General features: G+C 39.8%; 1 protein-coding gene across 2 annotated transcripts in view; it reads right to left on the reverse strand.

The window, feature by feature from the left end:
• Nucleotides 1-9,443: 9,443 nt before the first annotated feature.
• CDH17 (cadherin 17) overlaps nt 9,444-25,123 on the reverse strand; it is an 87,708-nt gene continuing 72,028 nt past the window's right edge. For both annotated transcript variants that reach the window (XM_065519444.2, XM_005563705.5), the window contains exons 14-18: nt 23,840-23,970; nt 21,042-21,281; nt 13,114-13,230; nt 12,864-12,977; nt 9,444-10,616 (exon numbers count right to left, since the gene is read on the reverse strand). In XM_065519444.2, the coding sequence (XP_065375516.1) occupies nt 10,516-10,616; nt 12,864-12,977; nt 13,114-13,230; nt 21,042-21,281; nt 23,840-23,970 (703 nt within the window). In that variant the 3' untranslated portion in view covers nt 9,444-10,515. The remainder of the gene's footprint in view (nt 10,617-12,863; nt 12,978-13,113; nt 13,231-21,041; nt 21,282-23,839; nt 23,971-25,123) is intronic.

A 25,123-nucleotide genomic window follows, 5' to 3' on the forward strand; every position in this document is an offset into this window, starting at 1 on the left:
TACTGGGTGGAGTTATTGTTTATTGGGTGCAGTTTCATTTGGAAGGATGAAGAAGTTCTGGAGCCGGATAGTGGTGATGGTTGCATAACACTGTGAATGTACTTAATGCCACTCAACCGTATACTTGAAATGGTTACAATGGTTTTTAAACTTGATACTGTAAGCTATTGTATTTTTTCCAAGTTTACCAAGCTCTCATGATGAATATGGCATTGTAGAGAATCCTGGAAGTGAATCAATCCCTGTGTGCGTGAGATACTTGAGGTAATCTCTGCTTTCTGCTTGTGAATTAGCTATACCATGGATCAATACCTTGATATCTCCACTCTTAAATTTACTGCTCCATAGAAGCCCCCAAGACTTTCTACATAACTGCTCACAAGACCCCCCAACTCTATCCCCACCTACCCTGAGACCCTCTTGGTCTCACAATCATTGCTTAATCATCTAGAAATTATCAAGAGCTTTGTCATTCATAGGCCTCATTCACCACTATGGCCTGCTCTGAGGATATCTGAATGCAGCATCAGGGTTTGCAGGTAGAGAAAACGAGTGTGGTGAGGTAGGGGATGAAGGGATCTTTGAGTATACTGTAGGTGAACACAAAGGATGACAGTTGTTTTCTTTAGTTCAGACTTTGTCAAATGGGTGGCACTTAAGCTGTTGTCATTTAAGTGGCCAAAGTGAATCAGCTATTTCATTTATTCCTCCTTCAAAAAATTATGGAGGAACCACAAGTAAAAAATATGGAGCCAGGACTTGGGCTCACACAGTGGCATTGAGAGAGAGTCTAAGAAGTCCCAGCCTATGTGGTGAAATCAGACAGGCACTAATGGTAGACTATGAGAAGGGCCATATGCAAAGTGTAAATCTCCACCTTTTTGGTTGCAAGGGGCAAAAAATCGTGTTTTAAATAATGATAAAATAAAGGAATGTTTTGCTCATGGGATGGAAAAGTCTAGGGCAAGGCTGTGCTTCAGACACAGCTGGATCCAGGTATTCAACAGTTTCAAGACTTTCTCCTTTCTTGATTTTCTGTAGTCCTCATTCTGGGGAAGACTCACCTCTTATGGTAACTGGAATACTTTAATCTTCTAAGAGTTCCAACTAAAATTCTCAAAGTGAATCTTGTTGAGATAAAGTGCCCAACTCTAGAGCTGAGGGGATGGAGAAAAATGGGGAGTTGGCTCTGTTCAAACGACATAGACTGGATGGGAACTCGGGAAGCCATTTCCCATCGTGAGATCCAACTATTCTTACTAGAAGAGGGAATAGAGTCAGGCCAGGGAGACCACTGGTCTCACTACACTGTGGAAGTTTAGATGTGGCCTGGTCTCCTGTAAGAAGTCAGAAGGCTTCCCAGAGGGACCAGTATTTAAATGGCTCTTTAAGAATGGGTAGGAGCTGGTCATGGAAGGATGAGAGGGTTGAGGGAAAGGACCCACCCAGGAAAGAAATAGCATAAGCAATATGAATACTAATTAATGATTTGATGAAAAAGTTCTGTATGATCAGTCTGTTATTGCATGACACCAGTTGGTCCAGAGAATAATATGGTGCTGAAGTGGGAGAATAATGGTATCTTTTAGTAATGATATGATTTCCTGAAAATAAGCAGGGCAAGCAATAATGCAATTTTAAGTGACCTGAACATCACATCACTCATCGCCTAAAAACTTACAAGTAAAATGCCCACAGAGCTGCTTAAAAAGTTGTACTATTCCTCAGTGCTTGGAGTATAATTTGTCAAGTGAATTTGCTTTTGGTGCTCTTGTGGGTTTTTTTGTTTGGTTTAGTTTGATTTTGTTTGGTTTTGTCTTTTGAGGTCAGACAGGAGAGAACCTTACCCATTTCCAGGTGGACAGAGGTCAAATCGTTTGAGGCACAGTATCATATTGACAGTGGTGGCGGCCCTTCTGGAGCAGCTTGCAGGGAGGCCAGCTGTAGTTGGGGAGGCACAGCCAGGGCTGCACAGATGGGAGTCCCCCCCACCACCGAGTTGGCTGGGTGGGAAACCTGCGCTCCTGGGCACAGCTGCTGTGGTTCCTGCACGTTCCTGGGGGCCCCAAAAGCCCTCTGCCTCCACAGGCTTGAAAGTGCCTGCTCCTACTCCTTGGCCTCTCCCCACTCCCAAGGCCTGCCCCAGGGTGGAGCCAAGTTGTGGCCAAGCCTGGGCACTGTTGCAACCCAGCCGGGTGTCACACCCGCCCCCTGCTGCCTCGGCCCCCTCCGGACTTGGGGCACCAACAAGCGCCAGAGGGAGTCTGCTGAATGGGGAGGATGCTGAGGGTGGCTTAGCACAGGCCAGCAGGCGCCTCTCGGTACAGACAGCCTAGGCGTGTGGACATGTTAAAGGCAGAGGAGTTCCTAGGCAAGGTAGGTCAGTTCCTCAGTGAAATCCCCACCTTCAGGTAGGGGACAGCCTGAAGCCTTGGGGGCGGGCTGTCAGTTCCAGGTGAAGTCCACTGCCTGGAGTGAGAGCTTCCTTGATGACGGTTCGGCCAATCGGATGGTGTTTTTTCCAGGCCCGCCCATGGCTACCCATGGACCAATCAGCATTGGTCCTCCATTCTGCATACATGAAAACCCCCACACTCAGTCAGACTCACACCCTCACCGGGAAGACCTGCCAGCAGAAAGTAGCTACGCACTTCAGGTCTCCTGAGAGCTGTTCTGTCCCTCAGTGAAGCTTCTCTCTTGCCTTGCTCAGCCTCTAGTTGTCTGCATACCTCATTCTTCCTGGATGCAGGACAAGAACTCGGGACCCACCAGATGACAGGACTGAAAAAGCTATAACACAGACAGGGCTGAAACACGCCCCCTGTTTGCCACTTTGTGTGTGAGGACGAGGAGAGAAGAGCTGTGGCTCTTCTGGGAGGCCAGACTTCGGGGCGGAGCCAGGGCTGTGGCACACTGTAACACCCTCTTTGGGGCTCTGCTGTTCCTGGCATCTCTGAGCTTTCAGGCACCATCTCATTCCCCTGTCCAGACGCTGATATCCACAGCAGAAGCCACTTGTGGTACATCTGGTCCAGTTGCAGCCTTGCAGAGAGCCGGTGTCTGTGCCGGTATGCCTGGCTGTGCACAGTGGCCAGACCCCATGCTCGCTCACTTACACACCCCTCGCTTCTCTCTGCCTGGCTCGTTCTTGGCAGGTGTGGGATCTGGGCCCATAGCACAAGCCAAGTGCAGCCTGCTAGGCCGAGTGAGTTGGAATAAGCCCAAAGGTGCAAGCAAAACCCAAGCAGAGGTGCTGCCAGCCACAGAGGTTTCCGGCTGGTGAAGTGACACCCTAAGGATCCTGTGACTTATACAAGAAAGCAATACTGAGGTCTTAAAAACAGTTTGGCTATTTTGTCTTTTTGCTTTTAAAAAATATAATAGATGATCACAAAGATTATTTATGAAAAACCCAACCCCATGGCCTGCTTCAACAGCCATTCTATGAGCAACCTTCCACAGTTGAGTTCTTCCTGGTTAAAATTTCTGAGAGGTCCTGTAATGTTGAATGCTCTCAAGGCTCCAATCAGGAGGCAGACAACAGTTCCATGCCTAGAAACGCTTTCAAATCACCAAGCTTCTCTTATTTAAAATTTAAAAATTCCTGATATACCTACCTGAAACAGTGCAATCCATGATCATGTGAGGGGTGAATTTATTTTTTCATAGACTCCTTCTCTTGGGCTAATTCTCCATGGGAGGCAATTTTTAAATGAACTTTTAAATTTTACTTTAAGATCTGGGATACACATGCAGAATGTGCAGTTTCATTACATAGGTATACATGTGCCATGGTGGTTGACTGCACCCATCAACCCCGTTATCTAGGTTTTAAACCCCACATGCATTAGGTATTGGTCCTAATGCTCTCCCTCCCTTTGCCTCCCACCCCAACAGGCCCTGGTGTGTGATGTTCCCCCCTCTTGTCCATGTGTTCTCATTGTTCAACTCCCACTTACGAGTAAGAACATGCAATGTTTGGTTTCCTGTTCCTGTGCTAGTCTGCTGAGAATGATGGCTTCCAGCTTCATCCATGTCCTTGCAAAGGACATGAACTCATTCTTTTTTATGGCTGCATAGTGTTCCATGGTGTATATGTGCCACATTTTCTTTATCCAGTTTATCATTGATGGGCATTTGGGTTGGTTCCAAGTCTTTGCTATTGTAAATAGTGCTGCAGTAAACATACGTGTGCATGTGTCTTTATAGTAGAATGATTTATAATCCTTTGGGTATATACCCAGTAATGGGATTGCTGGGTCAAATGGTATTTCTGGTTCTAGATCCTTGAGGAATTGCCACACTGTCTTCCATAATGGTTGAACTAATTTACACTCCCACCAACAGTGTAAAATGTTCCTATTTCTCCACATCCTCTCCAGCATCTGTTGTTTCCTGACTTTTTAATGATTGCCATTCTAACTGCCATTAGATGGTATCTCATTGTGGTTTTGATTTGCATTTCTCTAATGACCAGTAATGATGAGCTCTTTTTCATATGTTTGTTTGGCCACATAAATGTCTTCTTTTGTGAAGTGTCTGTTCATATCATTTGCCCACTTTTTGATGGAGTTGTTTTTTTCTTGTAAACTTGTTTAAGTTCCTTGTAGATTCTGGATATTAGGCCTTTGTCAGATGGGTAGCTTGCAAAAATTTTCTCACATTCTGTAGGTTGCCTGCTTACTCTGATAGTTCTTGTTGTTGTTGTTTGTTTGTTTGTGTTTTTTTTTCCTGTGCAGAAGCTCTTTAGTTTAATTAGATCCCATTTGTCAATTTTGGCTTTTGTTGCAATTGCTTTTGGTGTTTTAGTTATGAAGTCTTTGCCCATGCCTATGTCCTGAATTGTATTGCTTAAGTTTTCTCAGAGATTTTATGGTTTTAGGTTACATATTTAAGGCTTTAATCCACCTTGAGTTAATTTTCATATAAAGTGTAAGGAAGGGGTCCAGTTTCTGTTTTCTGCATTTGACTAGCCAGTTTTCCCAGCACCATTTATTAAATAGGGAATCGTTTCCCCATGGCTTGTTTTTGTCAGGTTTGTGAACAATCAGATGGTTGTAGATGTGTGGTGTTATTTCTGAGGCCTCTGTTCTGTTCCATTAGTATATATCTCTATTTGGGTGCCAGTACCATGTTGCTTTGGTTACTGTATCCTTGTAGTATAGTTTGAAGTCAGGTAGCATGATGCCTCCAGCTTTGTTCTTTTTGCTTAGGATTGTCTTGGGTACACGGGCTCTTTTTTGGTTCCATATGAAATTTAAAGTAGTTTTTTCTAATTCTGTGAAGAAAGTTAATGGTAGCTTGATGGGAATAGCATTGAATCTGTAAGTTACTTTGGTCAGTATGGCCATTTTCACGATATTATTTCTTCCTATCCATGAGCATGGAATAGTTTTCCATTTATTTGTGTCCTCTTATTTCCTCAAGCAGTGGTTTGTAGTTCTCCTTGAAGAGGTCCTTCATGTCCCTTGTAAGTTGTATTCCTAGGTATTTTATTCTTTGCAGCAGTTGTGAATAGGAGTTTACTCATGTTTTGGCTCTCTGCTTGTCTATTATTGGTGTAGAGGAATGCTTGTGATTTTTGCCCACTGATTTTGTATCCTGAGACTTTGCTGAAGTTGTTTATTGGCTTAAGGAGTTTTTGGGCTGACACAGTGGGGTTTCTAAATATACAATCATATCATCTGTAAACAGGAATAATTTGACTTCCTCTCTTCCTATTTGAATACCCTTTCTTTCTCTTGCCTGATTGCCCTGGCCAAAACTTCCAATACTATGTTGAAATGGAGTGGCCAGAGAGGGCAGCCTTGTCCTGTGCCAGTTTTCAAAGAGAATGCTTCCAGTTTTTGCCCATTCAGTATGCTACTGGCTATGGGTTTATCATAAATAGCTCTTATTATTTTGAGATGTTCCACCAATCCCTAGTTTATTGAGAGTATTTAGCATGAAGGGATACTGAACTTTATTGAAGGCCTTTTCTGCATCTATTGAGATAATCATGTGGTTTTTGTCATGGGTTCTGTTTATGTGATGGATTATGTTTATTGATTTATGTTTGTTGAGCCAGACTTACATTCCATGGATGAAGCCAAATTGATCGTGGTAGATAAGCTTTTTTATGTGCTTCTGGATTTTGCCAGTATTTTATTGAGAATTTTTGCATCAATGTTCATCAGGCTATTGGTCTGAAATTTTCTTTTGTTGTCTCTGCCAGGTTTTGGTATCAGGATGATGCTGGCCTCATAAAATGAGTTAGGGAAGAGTCCTTCTTTTTCTCTTGTTTGGAATAGTTTCAGAAGGAATGGTACCAGCTCCTCTTTGTACCTCTGGTAGAATTCGGCTGTGAATCCGTCTGATCCTGGACTTTTTTTGGTTGGTAGGCTATTAATTACTGCCTCAATTTCAGAGCCTGTTATTGGTCTATTCAGGGATTCAACTTCTTCCTGCTTTAGTCATGGGAGGGTGTATGTGTCCAGGAATTTATCTATCTATTCTAGATTTTCTAGTTTATTTGTGAAGAGATGTTTATAGTATTCTCTGATGGTAGTTTGTATTTCTGTGGGATCAGTGGTGATATACCCTTTCTCATTTTTTGTTGTGTCTATTTGATTCTTATTTATTAGTCTGGCTAGTGGTCTATTTTGTTAATCTGTTCAAAAAAAAAAAAAAAAAACAGCTCCTGGATTCACTGATTTTTTTGAAGGGTTTTTCATGTCTCTGTCTCCTTCAGTTCTGCTCTGATCTTATTTATTTCTTGCTTTCTGCTAGCTTTTGAATGTGTTTGCTCTTGCTTGTCTAGTTCTTTTAATCATGATGTTAGGGTGTCAGTTTTAGATCTTCCCTGCTTTCTCATGTGGGCATTTAGTGCTGTAAAGTTCCCTCTACACACTGCTTTAAATGTGTCCCAGAGATTCTGGTATGTTTTGTCTTTGTTCTCATTGGTTTCAAAGAACATCTTTATTTCTGCCTTCATTTCGTTATTTACCCAGTAGTCATTCAGGAGCAGCTTGTTCAGTTTCCATGTAGTTGTGCAGTTTTGAGTGAGTTTCTTAATCCTGAGTTCTAATTTGATCGCACTGTGGTCAGACAGACTTTGTTATGATTTCCATTCTTTTGCATTTGCTGAGGAGTGCTTTACTCCCAATTTTGCGGTCAATTTTAGAATAAGTGCTATGTGGTGCTGAGAAGAATGTATATTCTGTTGATTTGGGGTGGAGAGTTATCTGTAGTTGTGTATTAGGTCTGCTTGTTCCAGAGCTGAGTTCAAGTCTTGAATATCCTTGTTAATTTTCTGTCTCATTGATCTAATATTAACAGTGGGGTGTTAAAGTCTCCCACTGTCTCTTTGTAGGTCTCTAAGAACTTATTTTATGAATCTGGTGCTCCCATATTGGGTGTACGTATATTTAGGATAGTTAGCTCTTGTCGTTGCATTGATCCCTTTACCATTATGTAATGCCCTTCTTTGTCTTTTTTGATCTTTGTTAAAGTCTGTTTTATCAGAGACTAGGATTGTAACCCCTGTTTTGTTTTTTTTTTTTTTTTTCTTTCCATTTGCTTGGTAAATTTTCCTCTATCCTTTTTTTTTTCTTTTGAGCCTATTTGTGTCTTTGCATGTGAGATGGGTCTCCTGAATACAGCACACTGATGGGTCTTGACTCTATCCAATTTGCCATGCTGTGTCTTTTAATGGAGCATTTAACCCATTTACATTTACGCTTATTATTATATGTGAATTTGATCCTGTCACCATGATGCTAGCTGGTTATTTTGCTGATTAGTTGATGCAGTTTCTTCATAGTGTCATTGGTCTTTATATTTTGGTGTGTTTTTGCAGTGGCTGGTGTCAGTTTTTCCTTCCCATATTTAGTGCTTCTTTCAGGAGCTCTTGTAAGACAAGCCTGGTGTTGACAAAATCGCTCAGCATTTGCTTGTCTGGAAGGGATTTTATTTCTCCTTCACTTATGAAGTTTAGTTTGGATATGAAATTCTGCAATGAAAATTATTTAAGAATGTTGAATATTGGCCCCACTTTCTTCTAGCTTGTAGGTTTCTGCAGAGAGATCCACTGTTAGTCTGATGCGCTTCCCTTTGTAGGTAACCTGAACTTTCTCGCTGGCTGCCTTAAACATTTTTTCCTTCATTACAACCTTGGAGAATCTGATGATTATGTGTCTTGGGATTGCTCTTGAGTAGTATCTTAGCAGTGTTCCTGAATTTGAATGTTGTCTTTAGGATAGGTCTTGCTAGGTTGGGGAAGTTCTCCGTGATATCCTGAAGTGTGTTTTCCAACTTGGTTCCATTCTCCCTGTCACTTTCAGGTACACCAATCAATCGTAGGTTTAGGGTTTAGTCTTTTCACATCATCCCATATATCTTGGAGGCTTTGTTCCTTTTCATTCATTTTTCTGTAATCTTGTCTCTTCTTGCCTTATTTCAGTAAGTTGATCTTCAATCTCTGATACCCTTTATACCACTTGATTGATTTGGCTATTGATACTTGTGTATGCTTCATGAAGTTTTCGTGTTGGGTTTTTCAACTGCATCAGGACGTTTATGTTCTTCTCTAAACGGGTTATTCTAGTTAGCAGTTTCTGTAACCTTGTATTAAGGTTCTTAGCTTCCCTGCGCTGGGTTAGAACATGCTCCTTTAGGTCACAGGACGTTGTTATTACCCACCTTCTGAAGCTGACGTCTTTCAATTTGTCAAACTCATTCTCCATCCAGTTTTGTTCCCTTGCTGAAGAGGAGTTGTGATCATTTGGAGGAGAAGAGGCATTCTGGTTTTTGGAATTTTCAGCATTTTTGCACTGGTTTTTTGTCATCTTCATAGATTTATCTACCTTTGGTCTTTGAGGCTGATGACCTTTGGATGGGGTTTTTGTGTGGGGCTCCTTTTTGTTGATGTTATTGCTTTCTATTTGTTAGTTTTTCTTCTAACAGTCAGGCCTGTCTTCTGGACTTTGCTGGAGGTCCACTCCAGATCCTGTTTGCCTGGGTACCACCAGCATAGGCTGCAGAACAGCAGAGATTGCTGCAGCTCCTTTCTCTGGAAGGTTTGTCCCAGAGGGGCACTAGCCTGATGCCAGCCAGAGCTCTCCTGTATGAGGTGTCTCCCAGGTTGGAGGCATGCGGGGTCAGGGACCCACTTGAGGAGGCAGTCTGTCCCTTAGCAGAGCTCGAGTGCTGTGCTGGGAGAATCTTCCTTATCAGGATTAGCTGCACTCTTCAGAGCCAGCAGACAGGAATGTTTAAGTCTGCTGAAGCTGCGCCCACAGCTGCCCCTTCCCCCAGGTGCTCTGTCCAGGGAGATGGGAGTTTTATCTATAAGCCCCTGACTGGGGCTGCTGGGGAGGCAATTTTTATACACAAAAAGTAACAATTGTTATTCTGTCCTTCCCCTCCACAAATAAAAAGGAAACAGGAAGCAGCAGATCAACAAATAAAACTGACCACAACCAATGTTTATTCTTGATTTGTCACCACTCTTTTCATGGCTTGTTTTCTTCCACATGTTAAATATATAAAAACCAAAACTTTATTAACATACAAATAAAGAAAACATGCGCAGCATGTATGCATGACAGGTAGTGAGGAAACCCGGCCAGCTGACTGGTTCCTGCACCAAGGTTTGCAGAGTAGGTTGTGTTTGAACATCTTCTGTGGGTCTGTGTCATTTCCAAGTTGAAGAATTTCAACCAAAGAGCAACATGTCACATTGGTTAAAGACAGTTAATGACACAGAAGCGTTTCTGTTCATACTAAGGGAAAAGGCTGTTCTTTTATTTATTTCTTTTTCCTGAGTCTTCACTTTTTTCTTCTCTGACAAATGTTTGAAATTCAGTGAAATACCAAAGGAGACAAGGATGAAGGGGACACAGGATGGAATCAGAAAAAAACACAAATGGAATCCAGGAAGTTCTATGGGAGACAACTGATATATCTCCTTGATAAAGAAAAATTGTACAGAATATTTAATGAGTCTGTCTTGCCCCAAAAGGGAAAAACACAAGTAGCTATTTGCAGAGAGGAGAAAATGTCATGGGAAAATGAAAAATATCTCTAATGTCTATGTAGCACATAAAATATCTAAGTAGGCGAGTACAGTGGTTCACACCTGTATTGGGAGACCAAGGCAGGCAGATCACTTGAGGTCAGGAGTTCAAGACCAGCCTGGCCAAGATGGTGAAAGCCCATCTCTACTAAAAATACAAAAATTAGCTGGGAGTGGTGGCAGGTGCCTCTAATCCCAGCTAGTCAGGAAGCTGAGGCAGGAGAATCACTTGAACCCAGGAGGCAGAGGTTGCAGTGAGCCAGGATCGCACCACTGTACTCCATTCTGGGTGACAGAGCAAGACTCCATCTCAAAAAAGAAATATTTAGTAAATATTAAAGGACAAGAGGGAATATCTGTTTAAAAAAGCATAATGCATATGTTAGATGAAAAGTAATAGGATGAGATGGTCGTTATTGAAATAGCACTTGCTGTATAAATTCAAACATTCCTTTTCAAATTCAGCTTCTCAGAGGTTTGACTTCAGATGCTTGAGCACTTTCAACATTATCTTTGCCTTTATCTGTCTTCATGCGGATAAACACAACTGCTAAAATTATACCTAAAAGAAAAAACCCAGGGTCAAATAAATGGGATCTTTTAAAATGTACTGTCACATTCAGTTATAAAGTAGTATCATGGTAGGAAAAAAAATGACTCAACTTCATTTTTGTATGTGGTTCAACAAAGTTTCACTGTCCTAGTGAATAAAGGACTCTAGTCATTGGCCTTTGTAGAGAAATGAGCTTATCATTTATCCTGTTGTATGTATCAAGTTCCAAATCATAGCTGACTTAGCACTTGCTGGATCTTGCCCTAAGAACATAGGACCTAATGTCCCACACTATGGAGTGTATAAGCACCGACAAAGTTCCTGAACTTTATATATACTTAATGTTGATTATTCTTCCCCTTTACTAGAGAAAACAATACAATTAGCACAACCAGAAAGCTGTTCTCTGACCTGCTCACCTCCCTGAAGCTGATTTTCATCGTATCCACACCAACTATCGCATTTCTTTGGGCACCTTCCTCTTGGATCTGGCCTCTGTTGCTGTGGGACCCTGGGTAGACTACTCAAGCTTCTTGGTTTCTCTTACCTGATACATCAAAATTACACTGTGCAGCTCAGCACTGATTGTGTACTGTCAAACAGAGTCCACTATGAAGAAGGGAGTTGTTTTAAGGAAATTAACCTGCTAGTAAGTTTATAGGAGGAATCATGGCAGAAAGGACTGGATGCTCAGAAACTTATAATTGCAGCCCTATCTTGAAAAGAATAAGGGAATGAAACTGTAAAATCCTATTCTATTTCTGGATGTTTCCAAACTCAAGCAGTCTTTAACTTGTGGTAAGATTATGGAATTAAGTTGATATGTTAGGAAAATTGCTATCTGATGTGTAAATTCAAAAACCCTTTCAAGGTGGGAGGGCAAATAGAATAAGAAAAGGCACAGAGGCAGAAGGGACCTTATGTAAGTGAGTGGGACCTCAAAAAGCCAGTGCAATTACCATGAAAAGTGTGCAGCAGATGGTGGTTCTCAGGGAGGAATGATGATCACCATGCACACATTAGGATGGGCAGTGGCCATGATGTGAAGGACCTCCCATGCCATAGGGAGTCTGGACTGAAGGGTATAAAGAAGTGAGACCCCCTTTAGATGCATGAATCAGAGTCCAGTGTGACACAATCATGGGAGAAAAGACCAGATGCTGAGAGAACAATCAATAATACTTAGAATAATCCTAGTCCTTCTTTTAAAAGAAAAAGGATATGAAACCATAAACCCCTTCACTCAGGTACCCATGAAATAATGAAGTATCTATTTCTAATGCTTAACTTGTGGTGGGGACAACAGTTGAAAGAGGGCAATTACTATATATAGGTTGAGTATCCCTAATTTGAAAATCTCTAATCTGAAACTTTTGGGGGACCAACTTGATGCCACAAGCAGAAAATTCTACACCTGACCTTATGTGACAGGTTGCAAGCAAAACTTGGTTTCATACACAGTATTATGTAAAATATTGTATGAAATACCTTCAGACTATGTGTATAAAATGTTTATGAATCATGTGAATTTTGTGTTGAGACTTGGGTCCCATCCCCGAGATATCTAATCATGTATTTGCAAATGTTCAAAAAAAAATCCAAAATCTGAAACACTTATGCTCTCAAGCATTTTGGGTAAGGAAACACTTGGAATAGGCACTGAGTTGTTTGCAAAAAAGAAAAAAACAGCTAGATCAGGGGATTCTACTGTCTAGCCAAGCCAGGGGCTATGGCAGAGGCTGTGGTCATGATGCAATGGGTTATTCTGGGTAATAAAGAATCAGGTTTCTATGCATAGGGAAGTTCTGCACTATACATTTCAGGTATCTCAGCATCATCACTAGAAGGCTAACTTCAGCCTGTAACAATAATGGCAGGTGAGACCATAAACTCTGGTGTAGGATCTGTGTATGTCACTGTTTCCACTACATCAACACAGTGCTTGACACATGGTACCACTACTGTATTTTTTCCCTCTTTATCACAAAAGCTTTGTAACTAGGCATAATATGTAACAATTGATGACCATAAATCCCCTTATATTTCTAAATTAATAAGGCAATAGAGACAGAGGGTGGTACTAAAGCTGTAACTCCAAGAAAGTCTGATGTAATTTGCTGGTGATCTACCTTCTCGGCTATTGCCTGGGTTGCCATTTGAGCAGCCACCAGACCAATCCAGGAAGACAGGCCCTGAGATAAGCTCACATTTCTGAGGCCCAGGATATGACTCTTTGAATTAAGAAATTACACTCACCAATGACCAGAAGAGTGGTCAGCAGTATACCAACTGCCATGCCCACAGTGGGTATCCCAGGCTGGTGACCTGCTGGCCGGAAACAACCATCTTCCCCACAACTGCAGAATGTAACTGAAAAACAGGACAGTATTTGGTAGGATAAATTCTCAAGTGAATAGTTGCAGAATCCCATATCAAAGACAAGAATCTCTTCAAATGGCCCATGGTGACAGATACTAGCCTGAGTTGCCTATAGCAGAATATCTACCTGTTAAAGAAACAGTGCTTTCCAAGGGTGGCCGACCCCCATCATTGATGCGGATCGAGACAACATATTCCTTCTCCTCAAAGTCTGTGTGCCTGGTAGACAGTCGGGCATGAGTACCTGCCAGGACAGGAAAAAAAGACAAAAACAAAAACATGTGAAAATACAACTTCAGACCCTGGATTAGCGGGAATAAAGCTCATTTTGTATCACATACTAAGGTTGACTGGAACATGGCTGGATATGAGTTAAACTGCCCAAAGTATCATCCACATCATTCCACATGTATCTTCCCATAAGGTAAGAAAGAGTTAAAGCATCCTTTAAGTTCTTAATTCATGATTTCTCTGTAGAAATTTATACTAAATACAGTCAATTATCATTTGTAGCACTTATGTTCTATAGTTGCCCCAAACACTGAATTAATGAATGCTGAACCATTGCTCCTAGAGGAAAGACAGAGTTAGTTTCCTGTGAGCTTCTAGTCACATTTTCCCTAACTGATCAATATATAACCTTGGTTTTTTGTGTGTTTCTGTTTAAAGATATCTTATTTAACATATATTGTTCATTCTAACATTTAACTCACATCTAACAGCACTAAAACTTCCTGAACAAAGCTTATCAAACACACATTTAGGTTGGTGGAAAAAAATTACAGTTTTGGACATTACTTTTAATCTGTGACCCAAACCACAATTTTTCTCTGTAAGGCACACATCACAGCCTTCCTGTGCTTAGGAACTCTAGATAGCACTTCAGCACTATAGTTCAGAGCCATTTTTTTTTTTTTTAATCATGGGTCATCTTTTAGGTTTGACCCTGTGTGTGTGTTTTTAAATACTTTAAGTTCTAGGGTACATGTGCACAGTGTGCAGGTTTGATACATAGGTATACACGTGTCATGTTGATATATTGTACTCATCAACTCGTCATTTACATTAGATATTTCTCCTAATGCTGTCCCTCCCCCAGCTCCCCACCCCCGGACAGGCTCCAGTGTGTGATGTTCCCCACCCTTTGACCAAGTGTTCTCATTGTTCAATTCCCACCTATGAGTGAGAACATGCAGTATTTGGTTTTCAGTCCTTGTGATAGTTTGCTGAGAATGATGGTTTCCAGCTTCATCCATGTCCCTGCAAAGGATATGATCATCCTTTTTTATGGCTGCATAGTATTCCATGGTGTATATATGCCATATTTTCTTAATCCAGTCTATCATTGATGGGCATTTGGGTTGGTTCCAAGTCTTTGCTATTGTGAATAGTGCTGCAATAAACATACGTGTGCATGTGTCTTTATAGTAGCATGGTTTATAGTACTCTGGGTATATACCTAGTAATGGGATTGCTGGGTCAAATGGTATTTCTGGTTCTAGATCCTTGAGGAATCGCCACACTGTCTTCCACAATGCTTGAACTAATTTACACTCCCACCAACAGTGTAAAAGCATTCCTATTTCTCCACATCCTCTCCTGCATCTGTTATTTCCTGACTTTTTAATGATTGCCATTCTAACTGCCATTAGATGGTATCTCATTGTGGTTTTGATTTGCATTTCTCTGATGACCAGTGATGATCATGTTCATGTGTCTGCTGGCTGCATAAACTTCTTTTGAGAAGTGTCTGTTCATATCCTTCACCCACTTTTTGATGGGGTTATTTTTTTCTTGTAAATTTGTTTGAGTTCTTTGTAGATTGTGGATATTAGCCCTTTGTCAGAACGGTAGACTGCAAAAATGTTTTTCCATTCTGTATGTTGCCTGTTCACTCTGATGGTAGTTTCCTTTGCTGTGCAGAAGCTCTTTACTTACATCCCATTTGTCAATTTTGGCTTTTGTTGCAATTGCTTTTGGTGTTTTAATCATGAAGTCCTTGCCCATGCCTATGTTCTGAATGGTATTGCCTAGGTTTTTTTCTAGGGATTTTATGGTTTTAAGTCTAACATTTAAGTCTTTAATCCATCTTGAATTAATTTTCGTATAAGGAGTAAGGATCCAGTTTCAGAACCTATCCAGAAATTACACATATTACATAAATTGTGGGAAAAGACATGAATGAAACAGTTATTATATTCTATATGTTCAAGAAGCTACAAGACTAAGAAGTGTAGATAGATACAGAACATTTTAAAAACACGAGTTAATTTATAGAAGAAAACTACAAAGTTTGATATAAAAATAGACTAGGTTGGATTAATGGCTATAATATAGCCATTGAATGTAGCAGAAAAGACAGTAAACTTGAAGATACAGAAATAAAGCTATCCAAAAAGAAACAGAAAAAAAAGTAAGCTTTGAGACAACTTCAGGTGGCCTAATACATGTGTAATCAAATTCCTGAAAGCCAAGAAAGATAGATAGTGCAGAGAAAAACATTTTTGATAAGACAATGGCTAATATTTTTTCCATGTTTGATGAAAACTCCAAATCCTCAGATCCAAGATGATCATCAAACTTCAGGAACAAGAAAAATGAATAAAACACCACCAAGGCAATATAAGCATCAAATTACTTAAAACTAATAAGAGAATATCTTAAAAACACCCAGAGAAAAAAGAATACAAACATTCAATGGAACAAGGAAGAACCATAGTGGGCAGGGCACCCCCGGTGGCTCACGCCTATAATCCCAGCACTTTGGGAGGCCTGGGCAGGCGATTACTTGAGGCCAGGATTTTGAGACCAGTCTGGCCAACATGGAAAAACCCTGTCTCTGTGAACCTGTAATCCCAGCTACTAGGGAGACTGAGTCACGAAAATCACTTGAACTTGGGAGGCTGAGATTGTGCCACTGCACTCCAGCCTGGGCGACAGAGTAAGACTGTCTCAAAAAAAAAAAAAAAAAAAAAAAAAAAAAAAAAAAAAAGGGGTGAAATACCTTTGAAGTACTACAAGAAAAAAATGTCTAAATTTAAAATTATTCTAATCATGTTTTCTGGTTATGATGTAATTAAATTAGAAGTTAGAAAGGTATAGGAAATATTCCCAGAATATCTGGAAACTAAATAACACACTTCTAAATAACACATGATCACAAAAGAAATCTAAAGGGAAAACACAATGTATCAAATTTTGTGGGCCAGGCATGGTGGTTCACTCCTGTAATCCCAGCATTTTGGGAGACTGAGGTGGGAGGCTCACTTGAACCCAGGAGTTTGAGACAAGCCTGAGCAACATACTGTGACCCCCATCTCTACAAAAAATTTAAAAATAAAAAATTAGCCAAGTGTGGTGGCTCATACTTGTAGTTCCAGCTACACGGGAGGCTGAAGCAGGAAAGCTCGTCTGAGCCCAGGAGTTCAAGGCTGCAGCAAGCCATGATCACACCACTGCACTGCAGCCCGGGTGACCGAGGCCCTGTCTATTTAACAAAAAGATCTCAAAGTAATGGCATCAGCTTCCACCTTAATGAAAACAACAAGAACAAAAACACAATGTAAGAAAAATAAAGGAAACAATAAAGATCTGGCCAGTGAAATATAAAACAAAAGCAGAAAAAAATGAAACCAAAAGCTGGTTCTTTGAAAATATCAATAAAATAAACTTCTAGCCAGATTATCAGGGAAAAAGATAATTTGCCAATATCAGAATGAGCGATATCACTATGTATTCTACAGATATTAATATCATGAACTATATCAATAAATTAGATTAATGAAATAGATGAATTATTTGAAAAGTACAAGCTAACAAGCTCAACCAAAAAGAAATATATAAATTGAATTTTTCTATATCTATAAAATAAAATTGAATTTGTAGTTAAAACTTCTTAAAAATACACCAGGCCCAGATAGCTTTACTGGCAAATTCTTTCAAGCTTTAAGAAGAAATACCACTTTTATGCAAACTTGACCAGATAATTGAAGATAAACAGGTGGAATCCTTCCTCATTCTACAAGGCAAAATATATAGACAGACCAACATCCCTCATGAATATAGATGCAAAAATTAAGTTTTAGCAAATCCAACAATACATAAACATGGTAATATTTCATCACGAAGTAGGTGTTATCCCAGGAAGGTGATTTTAGATTCAAAAGTTGATGTAATTCATCAATTAATAGGCCCAAAAAATCAAATCAGCCACATAGTCAATACATGGAGCAAAAGCACTTGAACAATATAATATCCATTTCCAATTTAGAAAAAAAAAAAAAAACCACCTTCAAATAGGAATAAAAGTCAAAGTCCTCAACCTAATAAAGATCACCTACAGAAATAAACCCCACAGCTAATGTCTACTTAATGGTGAAAGGCTAAATGCTTTCTTCCTAAGATCATGAACAAGCCAAGTATTTCTGCTCTTACTACCTCTATTTGACATTTCACTGAAGGTTTCAGCCAGTAATAAACAAAAGGTATACAGATTGAAAAGGAAAAAGTCAGTATTCACAGACAACATGATTGTCTGTGTAGAAAATCTATGAAATCTAAAAAAACAAGGTCAGCAAGGCTGTAGAATACAGATCAGTATACAGAAATCATTACATTCCTATATCTAGAAATATTTAAAATATCAAAAATCTGAAATGCTTAGGGAAAATTTTGCAAGAACTATACACTGAAAACACATTGCTGAAAGAAATTAAAGAGCTAAATAAATGGAGACATATACCACGTTCATGAGTTGGAAGACTTAATTTTGTTAATATGTCAGTTCTCCTCCAGATTCCCCAATAGATTCAACACAATCTCAACAGGAAGAAACGGGCTACATTCTAAAATTTATATAGCAATGAACAAGACAGAATGAAGGAATTTTGAAAAAGAACAGTCAGAAAAATTAATCTACCTGATTTCAAGCCTTATACAGCTACAGTAATCAAGACAATGTTTTATTGGTATAAAAATAAACAGATTGATGAAACAAAAAAATCCAGAACTAGATTTATATATAGGTGGTCACTTGATTTTTGCCAAAGTTGTTAAGATAATTCAATGTAAAAAGGATGTTTTAAACAAATGGTGTTAGAACAGTTAGATAGCTAAGTTAAAAACAATCAACTTTGGTCTTTACCACACCCCGTATGCAAGAATATCTCAGCAATATTATGGGTTTGGTTCTAGATCACTGCAATAAAGCAAATAGCTCAGTGAAGCGAGTCACACAAATTTTTTGTTTTTCTACTGAAATAACAGCTTATATTATACTCTGGACTGTTAATAACATCATACCAAAAAAAAAAAAAAAAAAACCCTAATGTCCATACCTTAATTTAAAAGTACTTTGTTGCCAAAAAATGCTAATGATTATCTGACCCTTCAATGAGTCAATCTTTTTGCTGCTAATCATTTCCTGTCTCAATGTTGGTGGTTGCTAAAGGCTGGGGTGGCTGTGGCAATTTCTGAAAATAAGACAACAATGAAGTTTGTTGCACTTATTGACTTCCTTTCATGAGAGAGTTCTCTGTAGCATGTGATGCTGGCTGATGGCATTTTACCCACAAGAGAACATCTTTCAAAAACTGGAGTAAATCTTCTCAAACACTGCCACTGTTTTATCAACTATGTTTATGGAATATTCTAAATCCTTGCTTGTTATTTCAACAATGTGCATGGCATCTTCACCAGAAGCAGATTCCATTGTTCAAACAAGCAAACAAAACCCACATTGTTCAGTTGTAAGAAGCAACTGTCATTCATTCCAGTTTGATCATGAGATTGCAGCAATTCAGTCACATCATCAAGGTTCTGCTTCTAATTCTAGCTCTATTGTTTTTTTCACCACATTTTCAGCGACTCCTCCGCTGAAATCTTGAACCCCTCAAAGTCATCCATGAGGGTTGGAATCAATTTCTTCCAAACTCCTACTAATGTGTATATTTCAACCTCCTCCCATGAATCACCTTTTTTAAGATGTCATCAAGAATCAAATGTTCTTGATGACATCTAGACTGGTGAATCTTTTCAGAAGGCTTTCAATTTACTTTGCCCAGATCCATCAGAGGAATTACTATCTAATAGCAGCTATTACCTTATGAAATGTATATCTTAAATAATTTGAAAATCAGAATTACTCCTTGATCTGGGGCCTGCAGAATGGATGTGTTAGCAGGCATGAAAACAACATTCATTTCCTTGTACATCTCCACCAGAGCTCTTGAGTAACCAGGTGCATTGTCAATGAGCAGTAATATGTTGAGAGGAATCTTTTTTGGGAGAGAGGAGGTCTCAACAGCGGGCTTAAAATATTCAGTAAACTATGCTGTAAACAGATGTGCTGTCATCTGGGCTTTGTTGTTCCGTTGACAGAGCACAGACAAAGTAGATTTAGCATAATTCTTAAGGGCCCTAGTATTTTAGGAATGCTAAATTAGGGTTGGCTTTAACTTAAAGTCACCAGTTGCATTAGTCCTAATAAAAGCCAGCCTGTCCTTTGAGGCTTTGAAGCCAGGCATTTACTTCTCTAGCTATGGATGTCCAAGATAAAGATGGCATTGTCTTCCAAAAGAAGGCTGTTTTATCTACTTTGAAAAGCTTGTTTATTGTAGCCAGTTTCATTAATGATCTCAGATCTTCTGGATTACTTGCTTCCACTTCAATTTGCTGCATCACTTTGCACTTTGTTATGGAAATAGCTTCTTTCCTTAAACATCATAAATCAACCTCTGCTAGCTTCAAATTTTTATTTTGCAGTTTCCTCACCTCTCTCAGTCTTCACAGAAGTGAGGAGTTAAGGCCTTGCTCTGGGTTAGATTTTGGTTTAAGGGAATATTGTTGCTGTTTTAATCTTCTATCCAGACTCCTCAAACTTTCTGCTTTAATGGCAATAAGGCTATTTTGCTTTATTATTATTATTATTATTATTTGTGTGTTCACTGTAGGTTCACTTTTAATTTCCTTCAATAACTTTTCTTTTGCATTCACAACTTGGCTAAGCATTTCATGCAAGAGGCCTAGTTTTTGGCCAATCTTGGCTATGAACATAACTTTCTCACTAAGCTAAATCACGTCTAGCTTTTGATTTAAAGTGACAGATGTGTGACTCTTCCTTTCACCTGAACACTTATATGCCATTCTAAGGTTATTAATTGGCCTAATTTCAATATTGTGTCTCAGGCACAGGGAGGCACAAGGAGAGGGAGAGACATGAAGCTCCACAACTTAATCATATACCTCCCATATGACCAAGCCATTCTACTCCTCAGTATTTAACCAAGAAAACTGCAAACGTATGTCCCTACACAAAATATTTGTTCACAAATCCTCACAGCAGCTTTGTAATAGCAAAAGTTGGAGTTACAATCAACCAGTGAACAGGTATAGTTCAATGGAACACTACCCCTCAATAAAAAGGAATGAGGTATTGATACATGTAATAACACAGATACATCTCAAAATGAGATGAAAGAAACCAGACCAAAAAAGGTATACATACTATACTATACTATACTATACTATTCTATTCAGATAAACGTATTGGAAATGAAAACTATAGTAATGGAAAGCACATTGATGGTTGCCTGGGGAGAGAGGATGGGTGGGAAGCAGAGATTATAATAGGGCATGAAATATCTTCTGGGGGTGGTAGAAAAGTTCATTGTCTTGAATGTGTTGATGGCGTCAGTGGTATTTACACATAATCAATTCTCATAAAATTGTATACTTTGAATATATATATAAAATATTCAATCTCAAAGTTTTTAAAAATTTCTATAAAATCTGCTTTCCATCTGTCATTGAAAATTTTGCAAATGATGCTTAGGTCATCCAACTGTTCATCTACACCAAGGGAATGCTGTGCGGTCATAATAAGCCTGGGGCTTTGTCCCCTCTGGAGTCCTTCCCTGGGCAAGCTTCCAAAGCATGAACTTCCTTCCTGGAGCATGAGAGAAAGCTCTGTGCTGAGTACTGCAAACCCACCAAGTTAAATAAAACCTACTTTCATCATCCATCTGTGTTTTTTCCCATGTATTTCTGACAACTCACCATTGATTTTGGAAACTTGCCAGTCGTTCTGTAGGCTTTCACTGGCGATGGAAAATGTAAAGTGGGGACCCCGAAATAAGTGCTGATCATCATCAGTAGCCTCGAAAATGAGACTTCCAGGTGCACTGAGGGGATGGCAGAAGTACAAGTCCATGTAGTCCTTGGCCAGCCTGGGAGGGTTGTCATTCACATCCGTAAGGATCAGGTGGAACTGTGACACAGAGCTCAAGGAAGACCCCCCTAAGGAATTGAATGATTGAAACATGGGATCAGCTCACTCATTTTCCTCTTAAATAGAAGGGTTTCCCTTTCTTTAAAAGTCAAGCAGTTAGGTACACTGAGATGCTAGAAAGAAGACGAGCTTTTAGAATCAAAGACCTAGTTTTGTTACTGGTGAAAAAGTCTTATTGACCATCATCATAATAACTAAGATCTATGTGCTAATATTTTACATATATTACTTCACAATAATTCTGAAAACTGAGCTCAGAAGTTGTGTAACTTGCTCAAGGCAGAGAGGTTTTCAATCCAAGAGGTCTAACTCCAGCACTCACACCTTCACTTGCTCCTCACCAGGCCTTAGCATGTTAGTTGAGTTTTCTAAGCTTATTTTCTTCAGCTGTGTAGCTTTGCAAGAATCCCGAATATGAGTGAATGTTCTGGAAAATAGTAAAAGCCTCCACAGACATTATGTAGTATATGACAGGAGTGAAAAACTTGGATCTGCAGCATAACCGGTTGGTAGCTATGTAATCTTGGGCAGTTACTTAATTTCTCAGTGCTTTGGTTCCCTCGTTCATAATATGTGGTCAAGAATAGCACCTACCTTATAGTGTTGCATAAGGAGTAAGTTATTACAATAAGTGCTCGTTATGGGGCTGTCAGTGCAACATAAACACTGACTGTTATCGTGTCCTCCCCGACACCAATCACAGACATTGTTTCTACAACTTCTGACTCTGACCTTGTTTGATTCCAGTAATGTTTTCTTGCTCCTGCTTCATTTCCAGTAAACCCTGTTTTCTTACTTTTCGTCTCAACATCGTCTATGTCCATGACTACACTTAACCAAAGGAGAAAAGGCCGCTGTGTTCTTGAAGTCATTGTATCTATTTATATCATGTCAGTGCCAAAAACTAAAAACAGAACAGGGTTTTGGACCCTGGTTTTGATTTCTGAAACTTCTAGAATGTGAGAGACTCTTGGGACACATCCAGAGTGAAGTTCTGATCCCCATGCTATGAGAAAGGGGTGTGCACAGCATAAAGGCTCAGCCAGAACCTGCCTGCTGCTTCACTGGGAGCTTTTAAATCAAGAGTTAAATGTATACAATGCGATAGTGGAATGTGCTTCACTCAAGCAAGAGACAGAAACAGAGGGCCTGTCCGCTCACACACACCCTTCCCAAGCTGGCACGCGGTTCTGCATTCTACCCTTTTTGGTTTGCCTTGACTGAAGTAATTTTGTTTTTCTTAATCTTTCTGCATGCAGGGGCCATTTTTATGATTCCTGTCTGTTCTCCATTTAGCTCTCAACCCTGGGCCTCACATTTTGAAAGTTTTTTTTTTCAGGGCTGTGATGGGTGGGGGGGTCTAAAAACATTTATTGAGTAATTTGTTTAATTCTCTTTTTTGGCAAACCTGGCAGATACATTTACTAGCTAATTAGAGCCTGATCAACATTGGATCAACAGATTTCCGACTCGTATGTCTGAAAATTCCATTAAAATGCAAAGAAACTCTGTGTTAGTGGCCAGGCTTATTATTGGGTAAACATACTATTCCTATGAATTTATTTTTATTTAAAAAAGTTCTCTGGAACTCCACATTTGGAGCCAGTAGGCAATATATATCACCACAACTGAAATAAATAGGATGCAAAGATTATACAGAAATGGCTCAAACATCCTGGGCTTTTCTGTATAACAGTCTTTCCTTTCAAAAGTTCACCTGATTTCGTCAAAACACAGATACCCTGGTTCACCCAAACCTATGGAATCAGAATCTCCAGGGGTGGACTCCTAGTGTCCATATTCAACAAACTCCCTGGGGATTCTGACACATATCAAAGTAGAGAATATTTCATAAAACATTTTCTGCTTCAAAAAGGATGAGAGTTACAATTTAAGGTTGAAGGAGCAAGTGGTGGTCTAGGTGAACAGGTAAGTGGTTTGACTCCACTCACAGCTCCTGGGAGAAACCCACAACCACATTGGAAGAAGGGAGGTAGTTCAGCCAGGGACACAGAACCCTCTAGAAGAGGCCGTAGCCCCTACAGGAAACCAGAGTGAGCAGCAGCCCTGCTGGGGGCACAGGTGTTTTTCACCTTTAACAAAACCATGAAGGGGCCCAGCGTGGTGGCTCATGCCTGTAATCCCAGAACTTTGGGAGGCGGAGGCAGGCAGATCACCTGAGGTCAGAAGTTTGAGACCAGGCTGGCCAACATAGTGAAACCCTGTCTCTTCTAAAAATACAAAAATTAGCCAGGCGTGGTGGCAGGCACCTGTAACCCCAGCTACTCGGAAGGCTGAGGCAGGAGAATTGCTTGAACCCAGGAGGCGGAGGTTGCAATGCGTGGAGATTGCACTACTGCACTCCAGCCTGACAGAGTGAGATTCCATCTCCAAAAAAAAAAAGGAAGATATGAGCACTCCCTTATACTTTTGTACCTTTCTCATCCTTCCACTTTAATGTTGTGATATTCTGGTGCTTTGGTTCTGTCAGTTTTCTTATCCTCCCTTCCATTTCAACCCAAGTATCTTCTGATAATCTATGTTCCTTTTTATTTTTTTTGCTTACCTACTTCAGTGGCCACCACTTGTACCCGATATGGACTTCCAGCTTCTCTGTCCAATGGAGCCACACTAAAGATCTCACCAGTCACATGGTCAATTTTAAGCCAACCTCTTGTGTCTCCTCTCAGTGAATAGCTTCATCAAATGAAAAGAGCAAAAGAAAGCCTGCATTACTTTGCATGAAAGTGTGAAGCTAGTTCGTGCATCAACTAAATGTTTGTGCATCCTTTAAATATGTTGTAAATAATATACAAATAATGTTAACGATAATCTCAACATTTGTATATTATTTACAACATATTTAAAGGATCTATTATCTCATATTATTAATGCTTTATTTGCATTTCATCTGTCTTCAAAAGGATTTGTTCATCCTTAAAACGTGGTGTTTGTGCTTGTGTTAGGAAGGGTATAGTTCAAAACTTCTGGGGAAAGTAGCTAAACTTTTCTGGCAATCAAAGAATTCAAATTAAAGTAACCCAGAAGTATCTTTTAAAACATCTTAGCAAACCACCCATCTAGAAAATTTGAACAGCCAGTGGTGGAAACGTTGGGTAAGATGGGTGGATACTTATAGACCCTGGTAACACAGTGAATTCCTCATCCAACAAACATATATTGAGTGCTGAGGAAGATCAGGCAGTGGACCAAGGGAGGTGGTCACAAAAAGGGCCTCTCAGGCAAGTGAAAGAGATAGACAGATGAACAGATAATTCCAATAACACGTGGTTAACACAACAGAGGGGGCCCTATGGAATCCAAGACAAGTTTACAGGAATCAGCAAAGTCTTTCTGAAGATGTTAAAGGCAAGAAGAGGATGCTTCAAGCAGAAGGAAGAGTGTGAGCTAAAGCACCAAGGGCCAAGGAACAGCATGGTGAGTGTGGGGTCAGGCATTTCAGCAGCGCTGGGGTATACATGGGAAGCAGAAGCCACAGAGATTTGAAGAGCCAGATTATAAGAAGCAAGGGGCAGCCAGCCAATGATTTAAGCAAGGTGACCTGGCCATATTTGTGTTTTCAACAGAGCTCATTGGTAGGTGTGTGGAAGTTGAGAGAGACAAGACTAGAACCACAGGAAAACCAATGGTACAGCCCTTTAAAAAGCAACACATCATAGTCATGACGATGTCCATGTCTTTAGAGCAAATAATTCCACTCCTGGAAATCTTACCTAAAAAAAAACCAATCTAATCGAAGTTTAAAAAGAATTACATGCATACATCTATTGAAAGCATTTTCTATAATCAAAAATACTAGAAGCAACCTACATGTCAAAGAATAACAGAA

This window comes from Macaca fascicularis, chromosome 8 (assembly GCF_037993035.2).
Source record: "Macaca fascicularis isolate 582-1 chromosome 8, T2T-MFA8v1.1".
Classification (NCBI taxonomy): domain Eukaryota; kingdom Metazoa; phylum Chordata; class Mammalia; order Primates; family Cercopithecidae; genus Macaca; species Macaca fascicularis.